This window comes from Topomyia yanbarensis, chromosome 2, assembly GCF_030247195.1.
Source record: "Topomyia yanbarensis strain Yona2022 chromosome 2, ASM3024719v1, whole genome shotgun sequence".
Taxonomy (NCBI): Eukaryota; Metazoa; Arthropoda; class Insecta; order Diptera; family Culicidae; genus Topomyia; species Topomyia yanbarensis.
In genome coordinates this window covers 191666638-191694000 of record NC_080671.1, presented here as the reverse complement: position 1 = coordinate 191694000, position 27363 = coordinate 191666638, and the positions used below count along the sequence as shown (strand labels likewise).

The 27363-nt window shown below is 38.8% G+C and overlaps 5 protein-coding genes across 8 annotated transcripts in view; 2 read left to right on the top strand and 3 right to left on the bottom strand.

Moving 5' to 3' along the window:
* Positions 1–996: 996 nt before the first annotated feature.
* On the top strand, positions 997–2156 carry LOC131679955 (putative nuclease HARBI1). The gene is made up of 4 exons (XM_058960698.1): positions 997–1117; positions 1172–1598; positions 1664–1802; positions 1858–2156. The coding sequence occupies exons 1-4, from the start codon at positions 1017–1019 to the stop codon at positions 2154–2156; spliced, it is 966 nt and encodes a 321-aa protein (XP_058816681.1). The 5' UTR covers positions 997–1016.
* A 7451-nt stretch (positions 2157–9607) lies between these two features.
* Positions 9608–11612, bottom strand: LOC131682511 (uncharacterized). The gene is made up of 2 exons (XM_058964034.1): positions 11383–11612; positions 9608–10436 (listed from the first exon to the last, which is right to left on the bottom strand). Exons 1-2 carry the CDS (start codon positions 11521–11523, stop codon positions 9846–9848), a joined length of 732 nt encoding a protein of 243 aa, XP_058820017.1. The 5' UTR covers positions 11524–11612; the 3' UTR covers positions 9608–9845.
* A 4045-nt stretch (positions 11613–15657) lies between these two features.
* LOC131682510 (cuticle protein 8-like) lies at positions 15658–16609 on the bottom strand. The gene is made up of 2 exons (XM_058964033.1): positions 16546–16609; positions 15658–16465 (listed from the first exon to the last, which is right to left on the bottom strand). Exons 1-2 carry the CDS (start codon positions 16555–16557, stop codon positions 15746–15748), a joined length of 732 nt encoding a protein of 243 aa, XP_058820016.1. The 5' UTR covers positions 16558–16609; the 3' UTR covers positions 15658–15745.
* A 70-nt stretch (positions 16610–16679) lies between these two features.
* LOC131682509 (enoyl-CoA delta isomerase 1, mitochondrial-like) lies at positions 16680–20402 on the top strand. 2 transcript variants are annotated; one of them, XM_058964032.1, is made up of 6 exons: positions 16680–17177; positions 17504–17748; positions 17810–17956; positions 18018–18227; positions 18493–18654; positions 18719–20402. In XM_058964032.1, the coding sequence occupies exons 2-6, from the start codon at positions 17512–17514 to the stop codon at positions 18806–18808; spliced, it is 846 nt and encodes a 281-aa protein (XP_058820015.1). In that variant the 5' UTR covers positions 16680–17177; positions 17504–17511; the 3' UTR covers positions 18809–20402. The 2 variants fall into 2 exon arrangements, with proteins under 2 accessions (XP_058820015.1, XP_058820014.1); XM_058964031.1 differs by having other exon boundaries at positions 16680–17440.
* Positions 20403–25349: 4947 nt separating this feature from the next.
* Positions 25350–27363, bottom strand: part of LOC131682506 (dynein regulatory complex subunit 3-like) — a 28484-nt gene continuing 26470 nt past the window's right edge. For 2 of the 3 annotated variants that reach the window (XM_058964026.1, XM_058964025.1), the window contains 2 exons: positions 25600–25739; positions 25350–25540 (listed from right to left, as the gene is read on the bottom strand). In XM_058964026.1, coding sequence (XP_058820009.1) covers positions 25384–25540; positions 25600–25739 — 297 coding nt within the window. In that variant the 3' untranslated portion in view covers positions 25350–25383. The remainder of the gene's footprint in view (positions 25541–25599; positions 25740–27363) is intronic. The other variant, XM_058964027.1, reaches the window with a different exon arrangement.

The following is a 27363-nucleotide window of genomic DNA, read 5'->3' as shown; positions in this document are numbered from 1 at the left end:
TGGCATAATTTTCAATCGGTTGATGCATTCAAATTTGTTAACAATCCAATTTGATTCAAAGTTCTTTGCTATATAAGATAATATTTTGTATTTTCATGCATTTTATACAAATGGCGATATTACATCTAATTCTGTTTAAATCCGTTGGTGTATAAAACGCACATTATGGCATTGAATTCAATGCTACATTCTTGTGATATTGAAGACAATTGGCGTATAGCCGGAAACAAATGCATCAATTCGAATATAAAATTGTGTAAATCACCAGTTTGAAATCAAGAATGATTGTGATTCTATACATCTATCAAATAGCGATTAGACAAGTCAACGTGTCTTCACTTTGCTCCATCGATTTGTTTTATCACTTTTTATTATTACTTGGTGTAGGATAATTTACTATCAATATTTAGTATAACTTTTTACAAAAAAGTATGTTCTGATGGTAAAAATAGATATAACATAAAGGAGCTCAAAGTACGTCGGAACTTTTTACACCTTTTGGTGATTTTATATCCTCTAAGTATTCCGATTGTTAACCAATTTAAAAAATGACATAAAAATAAAAATCATAATCTCGAACGATAGTCGATAGCAATAAAACTATCGAGCAAAGACGTTCGACTCGAGTCGCTTTCGAGTTCGATTGTTTTGGTTCCATAATGCCAACACTTCTCGATAATCTAGTACTTCTTCGATCGAACTCGAACGAAAATTTACTTTCGAGCTCGGTTCGAAATACATAATGCGAAACAAGGTCGATTCGGTAGAATTTTGATCGAATCGAGATACGTAATGCCACCCCTGGGGTGACATTGCGCATTTCGATTCGAGTAACTCGTTTCGAGAAAAATATAACTCGAATCGATTTGAGTTCGGTATTATGTATCTCTTTCGACTTCGTCATTTCATCGTACTAGATTTCGAGCATACGATGTACTTCATGAGCTCGAAGGCGATTGTCAAAGTTTAAGTGTTTATATTCAAAATAGAGGTGAATTAATATTTTTCCAATAAAAATGTTTTTCGACGATAGTTCGAGTGATGAAGAAAATCTTTTAACACCTCATAGACGCGGACTAAGAGACAGTAGCAACCCACTTTCATTGTGCGAAAATGAGTAAGTTTTTTTGTTTGTGTTTTTTGTATAACAAGTAACTTTATCTTGTTCAAGGTTTCGGCAATATTTTAGGCTTAGCCGGGAAGCTTTTAAGTACGTTTTGGATGTTGTTCCTTTTTCTACAAGCTCCAGAAACACCGCGATTCCTACTGTTTTAAAACTAGCGGCCACTATGAATTTACTCTCCAGTGGATCATATCAAATAAATGTTGGAGGCAGCTTCGTGCTCGGGATGGCTCAACCAACAGTATCGTTAGTTTTTAACGAAACAATTACACTTTTGGAAAATTTCTTATGTGAACAGTGGATAGTGATAGAACCAACGTCTTTCAACACCACTAAAGCATATTTTTTCAATAAATTTAAAATACCCGGTGTAGTAGGATGCATCGATGGAACCCATATACCGATATTAAAACCAACGCAGGATGAACACATGTTCTTCAATCGAAAAGGCTTCCATAGTATAAACGCTATGATAGTAAGTACTAAAAAGGGTAGCTTATTTGAACTCTTTTAATTTGTAACTATTACAATTTTCACTAGATAACCGATCAAGAATATCGCATTATGGCGGTAAACTCCCGCTATGGTGGTGCGGCTCACGACTCGTTTGTGTGGAGTATGAGTGATGAGAGACAATTTTTTCAAGAAGGTTTTCATAATGGTGATTCGAGATTGCTAGGTATTTTAGTTTTACCTTTCTCAATGCATATAACTAAAATACGTTTGTTTTCCAGGTGATAGTGGATATGCATTAGCGCCATGGTTATTAACACCATATAGAATTGCCAATGAAGGCTCTGGAGAAGAGATATTCAATACTATACATTCTACTGCAAGATGTTCAGTTGAGAGAGGTATTGGTGTGTTGAAAGCTCGATGGAGATGCCTTTCTTCAGACCGCAAGCTTCGGTACAGCCCCCAGAGAGTGTCATCTATAATCAATGTGTGCTGTGCTCTTCAGAACATATGCATTGCTTATAAAATACAGATCGGTTTTCCTAATTACCCATCAGAAGAACCAATATTTGTATAAAATGAAGCTATAAGTGATCATGGTTTAGAAAGAAGAGCTGAAAGAATTCGAGATTCAATCAGAGATTCATTGGTCGGAAGATGATAATACATACACGCTTTATTACTAATGACAGACAAAATAAATGTTCACACATTATTCATGGAAATTTGAACTGTTGGCTTTGTTGGTCTTTGCTTTTATTTATGTGGGTGTATGTGTGAAAGTTGTGTGCGTGTTAAGCTGTGTGTATGGATGTGCATAATGTACGTGTCAGAGATCAGAAGTAATGGGTTTAATCGGTCAGTTTCCTATGTCATACGCTTTGTACTGCCATATTATTACTGTGTGTACGGGTGGGTGGTTAGTCTTGTTTTTGCCATTCTTATATAAAGAAAAGCAGCAAAAATGTTCAAAAACACTCTGAGCAAAAAAAAATGAAAAAAATCAATAACTCAGGGAACGTGTTTGCGTAGCCACCCGACCCGCTAAAACAACTACTCTTTCACGGATCCTGATTCCGCCCTGGTACTTACGGTATTACTTCGGGAAGAGGTTTTTTACGTGCACAGCACACACTCCAACCCAACTACTTAGTAGTTAGTTCTTTCGGTGGAGTTATAGCACCCCTCGACACATTTCCAGTTTTTGACCATCCACACAACGTGCCAATGTCTGTATGGCTGTGATTGCTCTCCTGAAACCGTTGCTTGCTGTTCATCACGCCATTTCCGCTGTAAGGTAATCTGCATCACCACTCTGTTGATCGCGTTCCACGTGTTTATGTCGCTTGTTCGTTCTGCAGACGACATTATCCGGGGTGATGTCCGGTCCATCCGTTTCACGTCTGTGTGGGTATGCTTGTGTGTGTCAAAGAATTTTACTCACTTTTCTCAGAAATTGCTGGACCGACTCAATATAATCAAATGAAAGATGATGCTATGTTTGAATTGCGGCCAAAGTACAACTGTATCAATTTTGTACTCTTTTTAGGCAAATTCAAATCTAAGAGAAACGAAAGCTATGAAATTGAAAGACGAATAGGTATTAGACAGGCAACCAATTTTGACTTTTTTCGGAACACTGTTAAATCAAACGGTAATTGGCTTCACATATAAAAATATGAGCTTTTTTTCGAAAACGCTAATTCACTCACAAGAGTTTTCAAGTTTGTATGTGAAAATATATGAAAAATAGGTAATTGAAACAATAAATTCAGTACAAAATGCCAGTATCATCTTGTGGATCCCCAAATCTGCAGATATATAGCTTGAGGTGTAAGGATCAACATTGCCGAAGACTGCAAATTGATCCGATTTTGCAGTACAAAGATATTCTCATATAAAGTTATGTGTTGCCTCTCTTTCTCGCACATGCTTAGAACAGGAAATTTAAAAAAAAAATGGTTGGTCTTTAAAGTTAAATAACTTTATATGGGAACTACCAATCAATATTCGATCTTCAACAAAGCTATTCGTTATAAAATAAACTACGCGACCGTAAGTTTTGAGGTACGCAGAGTTACTGTTAAATTTTTTATTGGAATTTAAGTTTTTATTTCCGAGTTTCCATATATATTACTATATAAACTTTAAACCTCTTGTGGGTGAACTAGAGCTATCGGAAAAAGCTCATACTTTGCATATGTTTGTCATTACCAATTACCATTCGAATTAGCAGTGTTCCGAAAAAAAGTCAAAATTGTTGCCGGTCTAATAGGTATTCTAGAGTTATAAACTTAGAGCGGAAAATTAGGACTAGGCAGACTCATAAGAACATGATCGAAAGGAAATGTGAAGAATCTTTTGCCTTCTGTTCGTAGGAGTTGGGTATTCCTCCCAAGTCTACCGCATGGTCGGTAAGAGAGCATAGTTCATCATCATGTTTTTCTACCGATGCCGGCAAAAATTCTTCATAAATCCTCACCTAGATACGATCACGCCATCATTCTTCCCCTACCGCTAGAATCAAGTCGTGTGTGTATGCATTTAATCGACATCAAGTTATTGGTACCGTGCCGATGTAACATCGCCATAGGCCCAATTAAATCCTCGCTGACTATTTTGGTAACCTATGATGGAACCGGAAGCTTCGAGGAAGTGACAAAGTCCCTGAATTAAATACACATCTCATTCTCCGGAATGGCTGACTCGTGGGGGGCCCATTGTGCTTTCATTGCACCTCTTTCGTTTGCTCGTATGTTTTCCGTAGTTTACTCGGAGCCTTACTTCATCTATGAAATCGAGGTCGGGCACCTTTAAGACTGACAGACAATGATAAAATCCACCGCGAACACGGAATGCGGTCTCCAAGCCCGTAAACAGAATTTTGTTTCGGGAGGGGCTTCAAACTTATTTAATAGAGGTGTTAATTCTGGTGACTTAAGATATTCACTGGAAACTGAATGTAATTTTGAAAAGTTCTTAGTGGAAACAGTTCTGATCAGGCAGGCAATCTATAGATGCGGAGAAACGGTTTAACTCAAATTTATAATATTTTCAATTTAAATGATCGTTTGCGTTTCTTGGCTTACATTAAATTTTTCATTCATTTTTCTAATATCACGTACTGTCGATAGCTAGCGACTAACCCGTCGTTCCGGTAGGCTTTATACGCGGCAGCCTTCTCCGCGTACACATCTGAGCACTCTTTGTTGGGTTGGGAAAACGTTTTTGGGTGTTCACGTCGGGTACTCGTTTCGTCTGAGTTTGAATCGCGGTATCGAGAATCGAGTTGGACAGAAACTTATACTCTTCCTCCGGGGGAAGTTCCTGTGTCGAATCGATAGTTTCGGATATCTCAGCAGCGTAGCTCTTCCAATCAATGTTTCGTGTGAGATCATAGGGAACACTGATTGGTTCCAAAGGTATTGAACGAGTGATGATTGCAATTACAATCGGCAAAAATACCGTTACCGAACGAGAAATTGTCGAAATGGTCTCAGACTCGCTTGGAACTCATGCAGTTGTTGTGCGAAAACTTGTACCAGAGTGGAAAACCGGGGAGTCGCTTTCTTTTGTATCGTTTAAAATTGGAGTAGACGAGTGTTTCAAACATGCTGCATTATCTCCTTCAACGTGGCCGAGAGGTATCTGCTTTCGTGAGTTTTATGAGAATAGCGCTCCATGGCAACCTACGCAATAAGTTTTTAGTTTATATGTAAACTGTGTAAACTGTGCATTTTGTGTCATTGTGATAGTTGCTAAACATGCTATGTAACGAATTTAGCATACACGGAAACAAATCCTTTATCGTTTTCATGAATAAAAAATCATGAAACCAAAAATTTTGTTATCCTTAGAAATCATGATAATGGTTCATCATAGCATGATGAAAAAGACGAAGATCATGAACTATAACAACCACTCCCATGATTACTGATCATGGTCGCTACTTGTGTAACGCATACCGGCAATGATTGCCATGTGAGAGCCTGGTTGCCGCTATTTAGGGGTATTTATTGAACTGTTTTCCTTCAGGACATCATATTGAATGAGTCAAATTGAACAGATACAGGCTGACTCTTTAGCGATGAACGAAGAACTTTAAAATCACGTAAAAGTATGCTCGAGTCCAATAACTATAATTGGTTTCTAGGCCCAAACTAAAGTGTATAATCGGAACTAGCCATTGGCGTTTATTCGAGACTAAGTGGATTTGGACACAGTTGTTATACTATGACGATTATTATTACAACCCTGTTTTAAAGCAGCTCACAAGCTAATATGTTTAGAACATAAGATAATTATCGTGAATTTTTAGCACAAATTTACGGAAAAATTTCAGCATATTTTATTTAAAAATTACGAAAGTTCTCATGGTGTTTTGTGATATTTAGAAACGAAAATATTCTCACATACCAAATAGGAAATAGATAAGCCATAAGTTCCCAAACCAGTCAACGGAGTAAAAATAGCAACAGTATTTAGGTTATCTCTATCCTATGCTGGTGGTGCAGAAGCTAAAGCATTGATCTCAAAAGGCCCTTCGTTGAGGGAATATTACCAGTACAATCAGTACTATACCCCAGTTGTCCAATTGCGTGTTAGAAATCGGTTGCGAAAGCTGACAATGACGATTATTAATAATGGCCAATTTCCCAATTAACTTGAAAATCAAGAAAATAAAATCGTCCAGCATTGCTTTTTGCGCAGACTATTTAATGAGCACATTAGGATCTCCTCAATAGTGACAGGTTTGGTTGAACACGAACAATTCTAATATGCTCAAACTGCAGTTATTCGTTGCATCATGCATCATTTATCATACGATGCATCAATACTGCAGCTCGATCATTTTCGATTTTAAAATCTATTCACTAGTGTTCTAACACGTTTTTTGAGCAAAAACCCTGGCGAATGATTAGGCGTCGCTTTGAAATTGTCTTTTGCATGAAAATTTTGCAATAATAATAATAATAATTTAGTAATTGTGAGAGGTTAATTAATTTTACTAAATAAATTATAATTGGATTGGTAGTCCATAATTTATTTTCAATTTCATAAAATAAATTGACAATTTTCAGAAAATTAGTTCATGTTTCCTGGAATCAGAATCGTCATTAAAACGCCTAAAATTATACTCGTCGACGAAAAAAGAGTAACGCATATACTGCGTTACGGACAAATAGTTCATGATATGATACACAGAAATCATGGTGTATTTTCATAACATGAAAAAACACTATATTCCGAAAATCATGAGTCAGTTTTCTCATTTCGAGGAACGAATTTGTTCCCGTGTAAGAGTAGTCTGTATGGCGTTATTTGCCAAAGACGAAACATTAAATAAATTAATAAATTTTTAAACCTTAATTATTCTTTTCTGATTCTTAAATTTAAAAAAAAAACAAATCAAATTCAGCCAACCAACTGACAGTTGTCCTACTATATGACGTATCTGCAAATATCTCGTTCGCCTCATCGCTAACCGGGACTTTTGCAATTCGCTAGCAGCCTGCTATCCCAAATTTCATCTGCAAACTATGGTAGATCTGTTGAGGCAACCTAAAGAGTCGTGCAAGTCGCATGGGTTTGGATGTGTTGTGGTCCTGAAAGGAAACAAACTAAAAAATGTTTTGTTTAATAGTATCGGGCCTAAAAATAGAAAAAGTATAGAGATATTAACTCATGGTACTAATCTGCATCAGAAAATGCATTAACCCGCACACCCCTAAAGATTTCATGACCCGCGGTACAAACAGACGCGCAGGTAGACGAGCTCCTTCCATTTCAACGTAGCTCGAAAGTGCAGATCCGGCGAAGGCTACGCGAAACGAGTCTGATGGATAGTAATTCCCATCTTCGATGGACTTTAAGTGCAATTGCTTGCACTCCAAAATCTTAACTGATTGAAAGTTAGGGTCCTTAAAGCGGCCCGCATCACTTACCACACCGTCAATCTCCACATCGCGAAAAGGAATGTAGACGCGACACTCAATCGTGAAGAGGCTATTGCTAACGATATCATTGGCCTGTTTCAAGTTAGTAACGACTACGCGCAGTTTATCTGACTGAACCTTTTTAATCTCGGTTACGTTTAGCAACGTTTTGCCAGCTCCCGTTTAACAGTTATGCCACAGAGAACATACGTCCATCTTCAGCATTCAACTTGTGTAAAAACTCTAACAGTTTCGAAGGTAGTTGGGATATCTAAACCAGGTGTGCCACTGTCGTCATGTTTTTTTGTGAATGAGTTCGACAGAATTGACTGCGGTTACTCCTCTACCCAGTCAAACTAGTAGGGGAACCGATTCGGACTTCCAGCATGAATTCCAGCTCAAATGCATCAACCGATAGAGTCGGAATCGGTTGTTTTCTTTGAGCAGGATTCCATACTGAATCCATTCAGGATTTCGAACCGGTTCCGGAATGGATTTGACGGATAGTTGGGATACGTTGGTGTGGCGGCGCTAGTGTTTACACACATTTTTTAAATATTTTTGTTCGATCATGGATGTCTGTCCTCTGTGGTTATGCTGTTTAACGGTTTATTTATGGGCCGAAAGTATACCACCCAAGGATCAGCGGTTCCATCCTGGTAAAACTGGACTCGGGGGGGCTGTGAGATATTGCGGGGAGGTGGGGAAGGTGGATCGGAGGTAATAACTTCTGTCTCCGAAATATATACCACTTCTACATAAGATTCTTCTTTGGGAGACGACCTCCCATTTTGATCCATTTTGTTGCGGGAGCAACACGCTCAACCGTACTCACAACTTTAAGAAACGATCAGTTAAAAGAAATAAAAAGGAAAGAAAATCACACAAAGCGTTAGAATACTAAGCTGGCAATCCTAAGAGAGCAAGCAGGTGGATTACTCTTCGCTGTCCACTGTGTGTATATACGCGACCTTGACGAGGTTGAATGTTATTGCTTCGTTGAGACAGCCAGACAAGACCGAAAGACTGATGTCGAATCGGCTTTGTTTCGTGAAATTAGGCAATCCATTAGACGTTTGTTTGACAATTCAGCGGTGGGTTCTGTCAACAAGTCTACTCCTGCGAACAGAAAAACTCGTCCGACAAACAACTTTGTTAGTCCGATTCGTTTGATGTTGGATCGAATCAACGATATTGTCGGACGTCGCACCCCTCGGAGTAACGTCAGAATAAGTAAACAAGAAATAATCAGCTGATCAGAAACGTCTCATGGATTGCCTAATAGCAAATTGCAATAACAATTTGTGCTACAATTCCTCACAGGTAAATATCACTCACGGGACTGTTTACTTGCAATGCTTCACTATAGCCTCTGCTACAGTAAGCACCTTTGTACTGCGGAAAAAAAAAATCACCATGGGAGAGAACAAAACGCACTTGTTTCTCCTACAACGTTCGGTTACGAATGGTTTGAATTTCTGTTGAAAGAAACACAAGGCAATTCGTCGTCCCTTTGCCATTACGGAAGCCAAATTGTGTATTTTGACAGCAAGCTGTTCGCTTCGACCCAATTGTCGAGGTGAAACAAGATCATTTTCTTGTACAGCTTCCGTATACAGAACAGCATTTCAATCGGCCGATACGAGTTGTGATCGGATGCGAGTTGTGCGTTATAAACTTCTGCTCCGATAGTCAGGCTGCAATCAAGGCCCTTAGCTCAGACAAACTATGGTCCAAGCTAGTGTTCGCGTGCCGAACACAAATCGACGAACTAAGCATTGTTACAATGTTTTAATTGCCGCAAGGTTCTACTGTATCGATTTTGTTGGCATAGAAAGGAAAACTAGAACTAGGCAGGCTCATATAGACATGATCGAAATGAAATGTGAAGAATCCTTTGCCTTCTGATGGTAGGAGTTGGGACTTCCACTTAAGTCTACCGCATGGTAGTTGATAGAATGTAACTCATCATGTTTTACCGTAATCTCACTACGGAACGTTTTCAGATACGATGCGACAACTTTTATATCCTTTAAGTGTTTACAAATGTACAACCAAAAGACTAAAGGGCTGAGGTTGTAAATAGGGGACATATTTGGCTGTTGTTAACAATATTTGTACTCTTTAATTTTTACTCTTCATTTTGTACTCTGCCTTCCTTACTCTACTCTTAGCTTTTCACTTTTAAGTATTCAATCTTGATTCTCTACGCTTTTCTCTGCAACCTTTACCTTTTACTGTCTACACTTGAACTTACACGTCAGTCTCTATTTTTCAATCTTCGCTCTTGATTATTTATTCTTTTCTCTACAATCTTTGATTTTTGCTCTTCATTCATCGGTTTCAGATCTTTCATGCAAAAGGGCAAATTTGTTTAGCTCCAATTCATACATTTTTCGTTTTATTTCCAAGCTTTCCTCTTTAATCCGCAATATGGCCTGTTGCGTTTTATTACTCTCCTCTTTTGCTTCAACATATCTTTTCAACAGCTCAATTTTTTCTCGTTTCGCATTAGTCCGTTTGCCCCATGTTTTCTTTTTCGATTCTTCCTCAGTATCTTTTCCTGTTTGATCTGCTTGTCTAACTTCGATACTGTCTGTGCTTTCATCCAGAAATTCCTCCAAACACATTTGTTCTTCATCAATACCGGTTTCAACCTGTGGGTTGTGGTTGGAGCTGTCATGGAACGTCTCGAACTTATCCGAATAATTTTCCGCACTTGTTTGAAGCGACTTCCGGCAACCGAACGACTTAGCTTTTGCTATACCGGATACAGCGACATTCAACCCAGCAGACCTTACTACACTCTCTTCATATGGATTCAAAAGTTTCTGTTTATTTGGACCTCCTCCAGTTTTCTTTACGCTGTTCACATTGTGTCGTAATTTATTTTTCACTTTATATTTGTAATCCGCCCACACCTAGAATCGATCGACAGATATTAGCAACAAACGCATTGAAATATTATCATTTTCAAACTGGGGCCATGCATAAATGACGTAGCATTTTGGGGGGTAGGGAGGGAATACCAAATTTGTGTCGAAGTGTGACGAGAGGGAGGGTAGGGTCAGAAGTTGTGCGACGTAGCTTTAAGTTTAAAACCCATTGTTTAAAAAAACAATTTAATGATCCTCCATTCCCAAGAAAAATTAATCTAAATTTAAACAAGTTGATGCGGTTTTTCATGGAATAAATTTTACGATTCGCGGAATTACAAGTTCGCAAAAATACGAAAAGATTTTGTATGCGGACTTAACTTGCTACATTAGTTAGCTAATGTTGATGACAAGTAGACTTAGTTTGGAAGCTGAATTAAATTTTCACTTCGGATTCAACCAAACAAAATTTAGTAATTTAGATGAACGTATGGTTCTTAGAATCATTGGCAGCTGCACGATTGTAAACTGAGAGAACTTGTCTTCATGCTCCCCTTGACATATAAAATTCAAAACAAATTATCAACACTATATTTGTCATGAAATGGGCTTATTTTGCACGCAATTTGCTGTATAATGAAAATGTTGATAAAAGTCGTCAAACATTTTGAAAGGACATGTTTCCGGAAGCCGCGCTGGTGCACTGAGTGCACGCTGCTCTGAAAAGCTAGCGAATCGTTTTTGGGCACCGGAGGCTGCTCTTTGAGTGGGCCATATGCGCGACTTCCGGAGGGTTAAAAATAATTGAAAAACATATGCATTTTTTTCATCACCCGGGCGCTTTGCATGGGACGAGGGGGAGGGGATAGGTAAATGCTACGTTTTTTACGAGGGGGAGGTTAGAATTTTGTGACCAAATGCTACGAAGGGGGAGGGAGGGGTCAAAAATCGCCGAAAAAAAGCTACGTCATTTGTGTACGGCCCCACTTACCTTTTTCCATTCTGTCACTTCCCGCATCGGAGGACCTTGTTCGTTAAGAACATCTTTCAGTTGATTCCACAATCTGTGGGAATTTTTCTTAGCATCCGGTGTGTTAAGTAAGTTCCGAGCGAGATCCGCATTCTCTTCCATGAAGTTTACTAAAACCTCTACTTGAGAAGAGTTTATACTTAATGTATTTCGTGAAGCCCTTAAACGAACAATTGATATTTGGATACAATATAATTAATATTTTGTGTGAACTAAATTAACGAGAAATAATTGAATTTAAAATTGTACCACTTACATGTTTCGCTATTGAAAACACCAGACGAACGTCTCGTAGCTTTCGAGATATTTATCCTCGATTTGGGTTTAAAAACAATCGACTTACTTTTTACGTAATACCACATTTCACTCGAAAATCTAGTACTACGTAGTGGGATACGAACCTTTGGAGCTCGAACCGAAATCGGCAATACCAAACTTGGTCGAAACGAAAACAAATCACTCGAATCGAAATCCGTAATGCCACCCCTGGTTTGGCAAGCGACAACTTCAAAGTCTAGTGTCGAGGGGAGGTAGATTTGGTTGAAAGAATAGCACTTTTTGATCCCCAAAAGTACTCCTCTGTAAAAGTCATTTTCTGAACTCTGGTTTATGAAACCGAGAGCGACTCGCTTCGGTTTTGCACCTGTATTTCCTTGAGTAGCTATTTTAGGGGGCCATGACACCTTCTGACCTGTACGACGAAGCTTGGGAGAGGAAATGTTACTTCTTTCTCTATTGCTTCTAGGCACAGCAGAAGATGTTCCCTCCTAGGGTTTATCAGAGTCGCCTTCGTCAGTAGACAAGTTGGTGTAGATGTTCGTAGAGGCCGGAGGCATAGCTATCTTAAGCATCTCTTCAAAATATCGCTTAGAGCGTCCCTGAAGGGAACGCTTAAGATTCTCCTTGCGTTGTTTGTACGCGGGATATACCGGGAGATGGGGGTTTTCCCCTACAGTAGAGATACTTTTCGACATCCCTTCCACAGGAGTCATCCGCATGACTCCCACCGCATTTCCCACAACGGGCCTTATTGTTACAATGGGAGGCTGTATCTCCCAATTGTTTGCAATTAGTACAGTTCATAACCCGCGTTACAAAGGGGTAAACAGATAGACGAACCTTGTCAAAGAGGAGGTAGTTGGGTAGAGCAGAACTGGCGAAGGTCATCTGATAATAGTCTGAGTTATCAGGGCGAATTTTCGATATTTCTGTTACGGCCGAATCTGTCAGAACTCGAGAAATCTGCAATAGGTTCAAGCACTTTTTGTCTTTGGTCCGAAAGAAGATGACGAATGGCCTGTTGGCCGAGCTTGGATATACTTTTTGCACAGGCCTATTGCCCAGTGCACGTTAGTAGGAGAACCAAGAAGGGGTTAACGTAAAATCATACTTAACTTGTATATGTAACGGTATCCAGACGGCTTACTAGAAGAACACTGCTTCACTGGTTACTGGCTGGTTAACGGTACTCAGAAACAAAAACACAAAAGAAGGTAAAAAATACTGAAACCTCTACGAGGCGGAGAGTGCGCAAGATAACCTTGAACGCGGATTAGCACTATTCTTTGTCGCTACACACTGCACGGACTGGCAATAAAACAATAAAAAATAAAAATAAAAACAAATATTATTGTTTGTCCGTTGGATCTCGTGCCCGCAATTTTTTATTGCGAGCGAAGACCTTCTTTCGCGGCTCGCCTACTGCGTCATGCGGACCGTTTAATTCTCTCCTGTCCTCCACATCAAGGTCATCATCGTTAAAAGTGCCTTGGTGCTCGCGACCAGATGTTCTTTCCTGATTCTTGCACTTACGGGTTACCAATGTAAATCCGTAGTCATTCTTATTATCTCCATCACCGATGTTACTTACAGTCGTTTCAGGGGTGCTGGATGCTGCTTTGGCAGTTGTCAATATGGACTGAACAGCTGCCACAAATTTGGCAACCGTTTGTGGTTCAGGTATTGGTATTGAAAATTCTTTTTTGGGTTGGTTTGCCGTGGATGCGTTGGCATTCGGTAGAGATGCATTCTCCTCTGTATCTTCCGCGCAAGGTTGTCCGTGGTGCGCTGTCTGATTACAATACTTGCACGTAGGAGTTTGCCCCTCATGGGTGCATAACGTAGTTTAATAGTATTGGGAGGGGATAGGTCTTTCGATCCGCATCCTCACCACAAGAACTCCGTTAGGTGTACCCGGTAACGGTACGTGTAACGGATTCTACTTCTCCGTATTGCGACATGTATTTTGCAATCAGATCAGGAGGGGTACGTGGTGATAGGTCATGTAATTTTACATCTACATAGTCTTTTTCTATATACACGGGAATCTTAATTCCAACTTTATCACTTTCAGCCACGTGCTTCAAGTTGTTCTGCAAAACGAAACGTTCGGCTTGTTCTAACGTGTTGAATGATATGAGCACTACATTGCGAAGATGATGATACTGTAGATACATAACCTCCTTGAGCTTTAGCTGCATCTTCACCTTCAGCAGACACTTCAAGAAAACTCAATCTTATTGAACAGAATTTAAAGTCAACGACCGCTGTGTTGGGTCGGAGCAGAGATTTTTCGTCTACTTTATGATGGCAAGAATAAATTAAAAGTTTCCTTTGTTCTCGAGACAATGCACACTAGATCGAGAGGTTGCTAGTTGTTGTTCACTTGGTTCGATTGTACGTCTGACTTGGGCAGAAGTAGAAAGTAGACTGAAAACGAATGATGTCAGACTAGTAGATTCATAGATTGCAGACTGGTGACTCACACAGACTACTTGAGGAACAATGTTGGGGAAGAACAATTGTCCCGGCTCAAGCAGGAAATTGCGGGCTACGCCCATCTTTCTCGTAGCTTGGGATATTCGAAAGGAAATATTGATGTGGTACTTGCTTAACGAAAGGTCCCGACTCAATGACGCTCCCAAAGGTACCACGGATTGAGTAGTGGGTAGGTATTTAGTCAAGATTCGCTTCAAGCAAGCGAAGCAACTGAGAATATAATTTTGTGTTGAAGAGGAATTGTATTTACTTATGTCTGAACATTTTACTGATTGATTAGAATAAATGTATGCAGTGTTATATTTTGGCTATGGATAACCGATTATCCAGAGTAAATTCCGTTAGAATCAACTTGAACTCCGGAAGTATTGATACCAATTTAAATTTTATTGATTTAAGAATGCGTATATTTGTTAGGAACCTAGATTTGAATTTTTCATTACCCGTGATGATAACATGCACAAATAGCAAATATGATAGCGTCAAGTATTGTAGATCAAGAAAAGTATTTCTTATTTTTTATATAGGATTGATTGTAGAATACGCGAATACGAGCGTTAATAATGAGTAACGAAGAGAAATATAAAGCATTGATAACCCAATGCACAGGCTTGTTAGGAATAACGAAACTTCCAATTAGATTCAAAAATGCAGAATCGGCTATCTATTGACCAGTGATCATCGAAACTGACGTGCATTCAACTATTCATTTATATGGTAGTGGTTTCACGTCTAGATCCGTTCGCACCCTCTCATTCTATTGTTATCTTTTTACTTTTTAACGACATTCCACTAGCTAGAGATTACTGAGTAGAGAAAGTCATGAAAATTTATAGCCATAGTACTCAAGTGAGGACAAGGATATGAAATATGCAGATCGGAAAATTAGAAACGGCAGCGTCATTAGAAACAGGCTTCAAATCTTATGGACTAATCTTTTGTCTTCTGCTGGCAGCATTATTACGAATCCCTGTCCCTCTTTACCAGGAGAATCGACAATTATTATTATTGGCAGAAGGCTGATAGAACCCAGTCGTTGTCGGTCTATGGACCAAATGTCATCATTTACCTTAGACTCCGTAGAGGCATGGCATGGAGATTGTAAGTATTGTGTTTAGTGTGCATTTACGACAGTTGGTCAGTTTAGTGTACATTTACGAATAATGAATACCTTCAGTGTTATTCGTAAGGTCTTTTCCCTTCTCAAATATGTTCTACTTTGTGAGATTTCTCAAATCAGAAGGCTACCAACTATGTTCTACAATTGCACCAATGAGTTTGCACTTCATAGGAGCTCTTCACTTTTGTATCAAAATGTTTGCGATAAACGGCGGCCAATATTCAAAAAAATTGTTATTGTTGTTGCAAACTGTCGAATGAAATTGGAAAATCTTAGTTGCATTGGAAAAAAGGGTTTTCTTATTGCAAAAAAACTTTCAGAATAAGTTTGTACTTTGTAATTCTTCTTTTGAAATTATACTACATAATATGAACAGGTCCTTCGTTAATGATTATGGTTTTCCTTATGCCTACTGATGTTTGCAATCTAGTAGTGATGCTGACTGTAGTGGCTTGGGGCATCGTGGTAACCATGGCTGTGGTAAGCGACTGGGGCGACGTGCGCGATGGTAGCATGTGCTACTGGAGCAACATGATGCGTGCTGTGGACCAGCGGAGCGGCATGATGGGAAACATGAGCTACGGGAGCAACGTGGGAAACATGAGCAATCGGGGCAGCGTGATGAGAGATGGTAGCATGAGCAACCGGGGCAATTGCATGGACTGGCTGGGCAATGACTTTGTGCACTGGCTGGGCAATCTTGACGTTAGCTGGGTCACGACGGACAACGGCATTAAATCCGGAATGGTGATCAGCGTGATAGTCGACAATACGATGGTGGCCATCGGAGTCCAGTAGGCTATATTGTCCGTGAACTTCGTCTCCCTTGCGAGATTCGTGATGGCTCTTGACATCTCCGGTGTGTCCATCATGGACAGAGTAGGAGAATTCGTAGTTGGCCGGTGCGTGGTGTTCGACTTCTTTCACGAGAGCATGATGCACTGGAGCAGCATGGATAGCTGCCACATGGTGCACTGGGGCAGCGTGAACTGCGGCAACATGATGGACTGGAGCGGCATGGTGGTACGATGGAGCTTGTTGGTATAGTGGAGCGTGATGTTGAATGCTCTGATGGGAAGACGCATATCCGTGCTCTGGGATCAAACCGGCGCTGACGACTGCCACCAGACAGGCTACAAGCACAATCTGATGGGAATTTGATTGGAAATAAATTTGAATTAGTAAAATAGGTAAAATTATTGCTAGTGACTTTATATTTATCTTACTTTGAAAGCCATTGTACTGTTATTTTCACTGTACGTCTTCTGAGTTGAGAATGCTTTTCAGAATTCATATCATCAGGTTTTATACTAAACCAACAATCCAAAAAATCTCAAGGCGACCTTCAGAGATGTTTTCGACTTTCTCATTTGAGCCGGTTGCCAACGGGAGCGATGTCCTCGTGAACCCCGTTAATATGCCGCATTGCAACTACTCATTCCTGTATATTTACTGCTTACCGGCCTTCTCTCTGATGACCTTAAACTAGTTTTACAAAAATGTAGCAAAAGTAGTACTTTTTGGGCGACAGCGCATTGTTCAATTACTCTCGATGCACGATCGGTGCAGATTCTGCAGTGAGATGTAAACAAGTTTTACAACAGGACAGCTCAAAATATTTACTGGCTTCTTTGATTGTAAACCAGTTTGTGTGATGTTTTATTGCATTTAAATTGCATTGATCTGCTTGTACACAGTAAATGACTAATTACGCTTTTCGGAGCTCAATCAGTTAAATGGTAGGTTTATGGTATGTGATTATTAATTATATTTGCATGCTTCCACACACTGAAACAACAATCAAGTAGAATAGTTCACGCACGTCAAAGCAACGATATCTGGTGCTGCTCGCATGGTGGTATGTTTTTACTAACAGATAGCATGATCCTAATCATTATCGTCTATTACTGCTCAAATATTTTCATTGATAAGAGTGTTTCATGGTTAGCTTTACTTTCGACTTGATTCGCAGTTTTGGAGTGGAGATGGAAACATACACAACATTAAACACAATCATTACATAGAACTGAATTATCTTCATTGAAGCAATTACATTTAAGTAGTTACTAGTGCAAATCATAATTACTCTTGAAAAGGTGTACAAAAAAATATCCACATATGGTAACTCATCCTTGTTGGAGTTATAGAAAGATGTATTCCCGGTTACACATAAATCTGCATCAGTTTCAGAAATGATTCGTATAGCCACTGGAGTTGCACGTTTGCGTCTATCGACACGACCACTTTCTGGCAGAGTAAAGCAATCGGAATCTCTTGTCCTAACCAAAATAGATAGTAATACAGGCTACGCAGAGGTTACATTGAACCGAGCTCCCGTAAATGGATTGAATTTGGAATTGCTGGAGACGCTAGGGAACACTATGGATAATCTGGAGCGGGAAAAAGTTAAAGGAATGATACTGACGTCGGTGAATGCTTGCCCTTCTATGTTGATTTGAAGTTTTAATGATTTTAGCGCGATCTTTCCAGTTTTCCGATAAAGTGTTCTGTGCTGGATTGGACATTCGGGAACTAATGGACCCAAACGCTGAAAGACTTCGGTCATTTTGGACGGCCTTGCAAAACTTGTGGGTGAAACTTTACGGTTCTAGTTTTCCCACCGTTGCCGTGGTGAATGTAATAAATATCTTTCATTTTTAATGAATGACGTGTCTAAAACGAAATTCTCAATTCTCAGGGACACGCACCGGCCGGTGGATGTTTTCTTGCCATAGCATGCGAATTTCGTATCATGCGCCAAAACTGCACAATCGGACTCAATGAAACGGCGTTGGGGATCACGGTTCCGCTGTGGCTCCAAGCCACGATGAGAAATACAATTGGATGTCGCAAAACAGAGTTGGCTTGCACGTCTGGAAAGCTATACAATTCGCAGGAAGCGTTAGAGGTAATTTTAAATTTTAATTAATCCGGGTCAGTGGTGCATTTGCAATAGAAAGATTTTTCAATTAGTTCTCAAATTTGCGTTTCGACTTTTGAGAGCCGAATTAAGCTAGCGCTGGATAGTGGTCCTAATCATTTTTCTCCTTAGTGAAGAAAAATTGGTTTTCACCAGAATTCTTCTCATTATAGGAAGAAGCATAGCATAATGAAATGATCCTAATGTTTTGTTTCATAGACGATTCTTTACTCGTTTCTAAATACATTTTCAGATTGGTTTGGTAGACGAACTGGTCGTTGACAAGCATGAAGCAATTGAAAGAGCTATAAATTTCCTTGACAAATTTAGGAATATTTCATCGCAACCACGGTCGCGAACAAAATTATTGCTTAGAATATCAGATTTAGACGAGTTCAAGTGTTATAGAGAGAAGGTAGGATACCTCATGTTGCACATATTATTCTGGAATATTTTCAAGTGTTTTGTTTTTGTTTTAGGACCTAGAAAGATTTATTTCCAATACACTGAACGCGGGATTTCAGCAGGAATTGCATCAATATTTCGAATCATTGAGAAGCAGAAAGTAAAATTATATATTATTAAGGATAATCATGATACAATTGTTTGCATTTACTCACAGACTGCCAATTAATTTTTCAAGTAAGGGGATTGCAGTTTTTCACGAAAAAAAATTCGCCATTTTATAAGTAAAAAATTATAAAATGGAGGATTTTTTTCGTAAAAATTCCCATAGTTGAAAATTCATTTCGAAAACTCAACGTGAAGCTTAGGTATTTTTATATAGAATATGTAAGTTTGAAATAAATCGATTAAGAAGTTTTTGAATGGCAGTTAACACGCTAATCGTGTTTTTTTCAGAGATGTTATATAAAAAGCTTCGTCACCGAATCGCTTGGCGATATTTTTGCATAGAAAAGTTACAGAATGTTATTGAAATGATACATTATAATGTACAAAAGTTTTGATCAATTCGTTGCACCCAAATTTGTAGAAAAAAAAAATCGCAAAAAAGTGTTTTTTTTCATGCTGAAACCGTTACCTTCCCCTTAATAAAAGTAGCGACACTATTTGGAAGATTTCGGCAGGGTGAAGTTTGCGAAAAGAAGAACGTCGAAGTAAAAATAAGAAGCCGGTTGTCATGTTTTATCTTAGAATTGTACTGGTACCGGAAGATCACGATTAAATGAAAAAGTATGTTTTACACCAGTATTTTTCGTTCCGATTGCATGATTGTAATTTTTTTTAGAAGCTTACGTAAGTTTAGCTGAAAACATGGTCAATTCTACCCATGATATCCTACTGAAAGGAAATGCTTATTTTTTGCATTAATTGATTGACAATAGATACACGTTTAAATTTTAAACGTGTAAAAGCTCCGTTCGATAAAAATAAGGAACGGAATTATTAATACTTTTATATTCGTTCACAAAATATACAGTACAGTACAGTGTACAGGGGTACAGTGTGTAATACATAGATTGTCAGGGCTCCATGAATTGTTAAGCCGCAGAATTGAGTATATTCGAAACAAAAATATTTGATGTTAAATTCAGTCGTTTATTGTGTATTTCATGCGAAACTAAATTGGCTTAAAACTATTTATTATAAATCAATAAGTCTTCCCTAATTTTAATGAAAACGTTTTTTATTACAAATATATTGGTAGCATTTTAATAAAACAAAGACTGAAAAAAGGGGACTATTATCATGCTCTACACGGATAGTTTCCGTCGGGTGCGCGACGTTAGGCATAAATACGTTAGGTATAAGTACGTTAGGCATAATGGATGTTAGGCATAATGGACGATTGGCATAATATGCGTTAGGCATAATGGACGATTGGCATAATGTACGTTAGGCATAATGGACGATAGGCATAATTCACAAAAATATAAGAGTAATGGCAAACCTTTCATTATTGTAGAATTCTCAACCTTAAACTCGTTTTTGTCGGCTTAGAAAACACTACGCTTGCTATACCATGCCTTTTAACGAGAGACACCAAAAATACCGTCGGTTCTCATGGTAAAGAGGGACAGTCTATCTTTGCCTTGAGATATGTTGGTAGACTTGAGCGATTCGTAGTAATGTTGCCTAAGCTCGACTCCTGCCAGCAGAAGACAAAAGATTAGTCCGTAAGATGTTAAGCCACTTCTAGTTTTCCGATCTGTATATTTCACATCCTTCCTCTCACTTGAGTATTATGGTTCTAAATTTTCATAACTCTCCCTACTTAGTAGTCTGTAGCTAATTGAAGGTCGTTAAAGGTCTTTAAAAAGAAACTGTGACTACATATAAGTCGAAATAAAAAAGGCTATTAATACAATTGTATCAAAATATTGAAATTTTGAGAAAAACTAACGACTGTTGGTGGGGTTATGTTCGGCTTCCAGTCTTTGAAGTATTTACCAAACAAAACATTTACTTTTCATCCGACATTTTGGCGGCATATATTGCGCCTTTTTCAAGGAATTATGCTAGTTACCGTGTTATCGGCAAGCACACCTTCGTATATTGGTGCAATAGGCATATTCAGCTATTTTTGCGTATTGCCACAGACTGTGTTCTTTGATGGCTGAATAATATCGGAGATAATCAATATATAAGTTGTAATATTCTTATATTAGATAAACGAATAATAAAATTCATCATTCTTTCTTTAATGAGCTGTTCTTTAAGGCATTTCTTTGACTTTTGTACTTTTGTATGTAAAAGCTAATCTAAGTTAATGTACGTTATTCATACCTTAACCCCTTCATGCTCATGTTGTTTATAAACATTGCGTATTGCAATTAATCTGATTGGATTCCAATGAATCAGTGCTGCCAGGGACAGTTTGAGTTGACAACGAAAAATGAAATTATAGTATATCTTTGTTATTTTGCTATATTATTAAAAACTGATAAAACCTATCAATTTAGACTGTTTTCAATTACGTTTTCCACGTACTTAGACTATTGCAATTATTCTAGCAGAATGGTATTGAACAGAAGGCAAAATTTGAGCGGCTTCCAGCAATACGAGGGAAGCACCTATCCTTCTGAAAAAAGGTTTTTAGTGTTTCTTGACTCCACCCTTTCCAAAGAAAAATAATTTTGGAACCTTATATGCACTATAATAAAGATGAACATGAAAGGGTTAGTACATCTGGGATTGATTTATACAAAAGTGATAAAAGTATTTTAGTCATGTGAAATTTATTGGTTGCACGCCGAGAAATTTTCGCAATCTGAGTATGCCTTAATTTGAGCAAAGATTCCTTCAAGTATATACAGCAGAATAAAATGTTGACCGAGGTTGATCAGTTTCCAGTATAATTCTTCAACATCAAAAAAGTTCAAACATTCATACTCTTACCATCCGAGGCCATAATCGCAAAAAATGCCATGTCCATTAGGCCTAACGTCCATTATGCCTAACGTATATTATGCCTAACGTCCATTATGCCTAACGTCTTTATACCTAATGTCCATTATGCCTAACGTACGTATGCCAAACGACCGTATGCCTAACGTATTTATGCCTAATGGGGTACACCCGTTTCCGTCGGTGAGCTCATCCTACTTCGACTGCGATTTCAACGGCGGAAGAATTTCTCCCGATACCGATATCCGCTTTCCAGAGCCATTTAGTTGCCAGTTTTATCGAGATCTACTCAGATATTATCCGGCGGTGAAACTGCCATACTCCGACTGAGAGTTCCCCGGCGGCGGAATTTTCCTCGGTCTCCATATCTGTTTTGTGAGCGAATTAGCTACTAGCTTATTAGAATCAACCCTACTGTGAATTCCTCGGAGGTGGATTAACCCTGATCCCGATGGTTGTTTTTCTGAACGCTTCCTCCCGATCAACTCAATCTAGTCCCCGGAAATGGACCTAGCCTATTTAACAGGCCAACCGGGTACTACTTTATTAATGTATGCCATACCTCATAAGGTATTATAAGATGACTTCTGAAGTATCGCTTTCTTTGAAGAAATAATGCAGCACAATGGCAGAGAATATGCTCCGAGTTTTCGGGATTGTAGTTACAGAATCGAACTTTAGTTAGTTTTGTTGGGGCGGTCTTTTGTTTAATTTTGGGCCACCATACAATGGAGGAATAAGTTAATCGTGGTCCATCGATGATCGTGTAGGACCAATAACACAGCCTCGGATTGAGACCCCAAGTTTACCCGAACATGGTGAAGTTCAGAGCTAATTGAATCCGATCGCTTAGTACAGGTTCATGTTTCCTTCTCACAATTAGGACAATGTCAACTGCATATCCAGCAATCACGCCTCCCTGTGGACAGGCTCTTTTGGCTGTTATAGTTGATTTCTTGTCTTCCGACGTGTCTCGATCTTGAGCATTTCAAGTATCCAGTTCCCTATCTATTTGTCCACTCACCTTTTTGTCAGGGCCTTGTGAATTGATGTCCCACACATCATTATCAAAAGCACCCTTGACGTCAAGAAAAGTTCTGTTTCCTTGAAATCGAGGGTTTTCTCAATGAGTGTCACTAAGGTATGTAGGGTTGTTTCCATATATTTGCCCTTTGGATGTGTAAACTTGTTGGTACTTGTTTAGCGGAACATTCAGCAAGTGCTCCGTTTGAATATAGTGGTCCAGTAGTTTTTCCATTAGTTTTATAAGTGTTGATGTCCAACTGATAGCTCTGTGTGAAGTCTTTTGGTTCGACTCTAAAGGTACCTGGGGCTGTTACATTAGATATCTGAATCAAAAAAGTCAACAAAGGATCAATTTTCTCCGGATAATAACAGGTACATGGTGGGGTGACCACCCAGGATACCTGATCAGATTATACCAAACAACGATATTGTCGGTGATGGAGTACGGCTATTTTTGTTTCCGCTCCGCTGCGAACATACACTTCATCAAACTGGATTTGCGTATTGCCCTGGGTTATATGCACTCGGCCTATACGAATAGTCTTAAACTGTTGGCGCGCGTTCTCCCGTTGAAAACCCGATTTGAGGAACCCTCATATCGATTGCTACATCGTGAACCCGTTGGATATTAAAAATTTCGAGAGGCTCGTTGAGCCTAATTCTCAAACCCAAATGATGTCCTTGTACTTCAACTACATGGCACAGAGCATCAATCTTTCATCGTATAACCCCAACCGTGTTCATAGATACTTCTAATTCAACTGTCTTCTTCGTCACATTTATGAAGGAAGAGATTCGTGGAATATCTGATCATATACGCCCATAAGTGATCCCCCATTTGTTTTACAATAAATTCCGAGAAGTCGACTGTGCTAAAATGTTCTATACTGATGGATTAAATTTCAACTGATCTACAGGCTTCAGTATTTTCAATGATAACATCAGTGCTTCATTCAAGCTCAATGATCCTACTTCAGTTTACGTTGCATAATTACCTGCTATTCAATATACACCTGGGACCATCGACACATTGTATACATATAACTATTTAATCATTTCTGGGGAAGATACGGTAATCCAGATTATCTTTGTTTGGATCTCTTCTCACTGCTCCATCCCGGGTAATGAAAAGGCAAAAGTGGGCGATTTAGAAGATGACATCTATGAAAGACCAATTTGTTTCAATGATTTTTTTTGTATTTGTCGTCAGAGGTCACTCAACAGTTGTCCAAAACTAGTGGAGTAATTGGGAGCTTGGACGAAGGCTACATTCTGTTATCCCAGAAACCTTGGAATTTCATTCCCGGTTTATGTTCAACCCCTACACGTTAGATGCGCATTTGCGACATGTTGGGCTTGCAGAGAGTAGTCTGTGCGCTTGCGACAATGGCTATCACTACACAGAGCACGTAGTCTGGGTGTGTGCCATGTATTGTGCCGCCAGGTCTCAGCTAAAGGGTTCCCTTCTTAGTGGAAAAAGATCGATCTCAAAGTTTGAGATCGCACGATTTCATCAAATTTGAAGTATGGCAGGCTGTACGCAGTTTTGAAATTTTACGTGTACCTAACAGACAGAACGTCACCACGGGCGCCATTTTGTTATTTTTGCCTTGAAAAAAATTGTAAATGAAGGCGATAATATAAGCCTTTTGAATCCAACACTGTTTCTTTCTATGTATTTGCATTGGTTCACAAGAAATTACAAATGTTGCTTACTTTTGGGTCATTTGATGAAGAACCTCACCTCACAAAGAAGCAGAAAGCAGTGCGCCCAGAATAGACAGCAGCAATAATATCAGTTTTTTTTCTATTATTTTTCATGAAATGAATTTATTATTTCTTAGAAATATTTGCTTTAGTACATTATCTCCAAAAAATGTGAATGACCCTTGGGGTTAAAAACGTAATAAATATAAAAATAATAAAATTTGAACTACTCGCACGCCATGTTGGCGAAATTGTAGCATGTGGCCAAATCAAGTGTTACCAACTTAATATAAGTTTTCGGAAAACATTTATCGACAGCCATTAAGACTGGATCGAGGGGTAATCGAAAGCAGGAGACCACAAAACCGTCGAAAAAAGTGGCCAGCTGTTTCAAGCGGAACCCCAACCCATCCGTTTGAGATATCGTAAGCTAGCATCGAGCTAAAAAACGAGCCGGACTGTGACTTACACGAAGGTGGTGACTCTAAATCGTGACGTGAAACTGCTTGTGTAGATGCTGACGAAGCTTGATGGCGTTGTGCAGGACGACGCAACCTACGTCATGGCTAACAGTTTCCTGGACAGGAATATTATACGACGTTTAGGAGAGGAAAGGTGGCAGAGATTTTTGGCAATTTAAATTTTTTAGCGCTTTAAATTTTTTGCAATTCAATTTTTTAATATTACATTTTGTTTCGGTGTAAAATGACACAATATTTTTTTCAGTGTATATTTTTTTCGTGAAGAAGTATTAATTTCCTGTAACTTGTTCTCAGACAGTTTTGCTGAATGAAATAGAGTAACCAAAAGGTCTAAGCCCTTTTAAAAAATTGCGCTTGAATCAAAATAATCTTATTAACTGTGGAAAATGTTTAGTTTTCCATGCCGATGAATCCTGTAACGTTTAATTAGAATATCAAATGGTCGGTGACGATTTTGGAGATTTTCAGACGGACCTTCGTGGAATCCCTCTATTAGTTAATTTACCTACCAAAAAACCAGAAAATGTTGAAATAGCATAGCGTTGAACATCTCAACAATTTTATTCATCAATGGTGAATTGCACTTTCGAAAACATTCGCTCTCTGTCTTCCTGCGGCGGGATTACGTCTTCAAATAACGCGAAAAATGCCTGTCGGTAGTGATCTAAGAAGTAAGTTATTTCCAGTACTTTCGCGCGGTTTCTCTTGATTTCTGCACTGAAATTATTTAACAATTTTACAATAAAAATGCACCTCGAATAGTGGTAATGAATTACTTTTGCATTCCATCGCAAAGCTCTCTAACCCAATTCCGACTACGACTGACCAGCTTGTCCTCCCGGGCATCGATCAATTGTAGGTGATTGTCACGCATTCCAGCAGCAAGGTTGTTTATAACATCTTTGTCTTCCAGGGCCTGCGGACGGATTAGGATTAAAACTATAGTATCATTCAATGTAACAACCCTAGAACGTGGGGGTACATTTGTACCCTAGAGCTATTTGCAATCTCTGTTATTCCGTCACGGTTTATTTTAACCGCAAGCAATCTTCATCAAAAATCAATTCGATTATTAAACTTCCAAGAAAGCAGGTGCAACCTATTTGTTTCACTTAACCAATTTAACAGTGCCCGCTTCAGGTTTGTCTGGCGTACAAATGTATCCCACAAAACCGTTTACGTTAGTGTTTTGTAATGCGTACATATTTGGGAAATTTTCTTTTAAAAGCAAAGTCGATATTTTGCTTTTAAAAGAAGATTCATAGTAAACGAGAGACTTGCGTAAAATTGTATAAGCTTCAACATTACAATAGAACAATAGAATCTGTTATTTGATATAATTTTATAGCAAAGTAACTAAAAACGCGCTTGGATCGTTATCGTAAGTTTTACTTTTGCGGATGAAAGAGGCAAAACACATTCGAGAACATGATTTGTATGTAACATGCACCATCAGGCCCGATGAGAGGGGGGGTCAGCCGGGGCAATTGCCCTGGGGCCCGGGTCGCGTTTGGGGGCCCGAATTTTTATCCGGAAGATGGGTGAAAACGTCTGGTATTCATAGAAGAGCAAGAAAAATAAGAATTCTAATTTCTTTGTAATTATTCACCCTATTAAATTGTCATATGATGAAAGCGGAGAAAAATTTGAAAGACATTTTAATCTAATAACTTGAGAATTCGTAATTGTGGATACCAGAGGTTTATTTTATATTTAACTTTTTTCCTTTTTTATTTCGACTATGTTAGTCACATTTTCTTTTTACATTTTAACGACATTCAATTAGCTAGAGATTACTGGGTAGGGAAATTTATGAAAATTAGAACCATAGTACTCAAGTGAGAGCAAGGATGTGATGTAAACAGATCGGAAAACTAGAAGTGGCTTAATATCGTACGGGCTTAATCTTTGTCTTCTGTTAATGAGGGTCGAGCTTAGGCAGTATAACTACGAATCACCCGAGTTCACTAACATGTGTCCTGGTATCGATAGACGTGTCCATCTTTACCGTGACAACCGACGATATATTTAACATTTGTTAAAACAAACGTTCTTAGAGGAGTTGTCTACTTTATGTACTAGGTCAACAAAACCGAGTTTTTTGTTTGAATTGGCAGAATACTTTACAAAACGTTCAGAAGCCAATTCAATGTATTTTCGAAGAGAACAGCGCCAAACAGAAATGCAAGCACACGGACGTATCCGTCCTCTTCTGCGTTCGTTTCTTTACTGGTGGAACCGGTTGTTGGATTGCAGACACTGGGAGTATTTTATTGAGTGAATATTTGTTTCTGTAAGATCCACAAATCTTGGTTTTGAAGCTTTTTGTGGTTTGGCATAAGATAACGATGTGCTGTTAGCGGTTATAGTAGGCGGACTTTTCTTAGCTACTTCTGTACAATGTTTTAGGTGGTGCAGTGTTTTTTGGAGAATTTGCGCATAGGAATCTGCCCTGGGTGCATAACCGGTGTTGTCTGATGAGATGTTCCATGTTCGGTTAATATGCATAAAATGGTTTTGTAAAAAGGAATTAGTTTGTT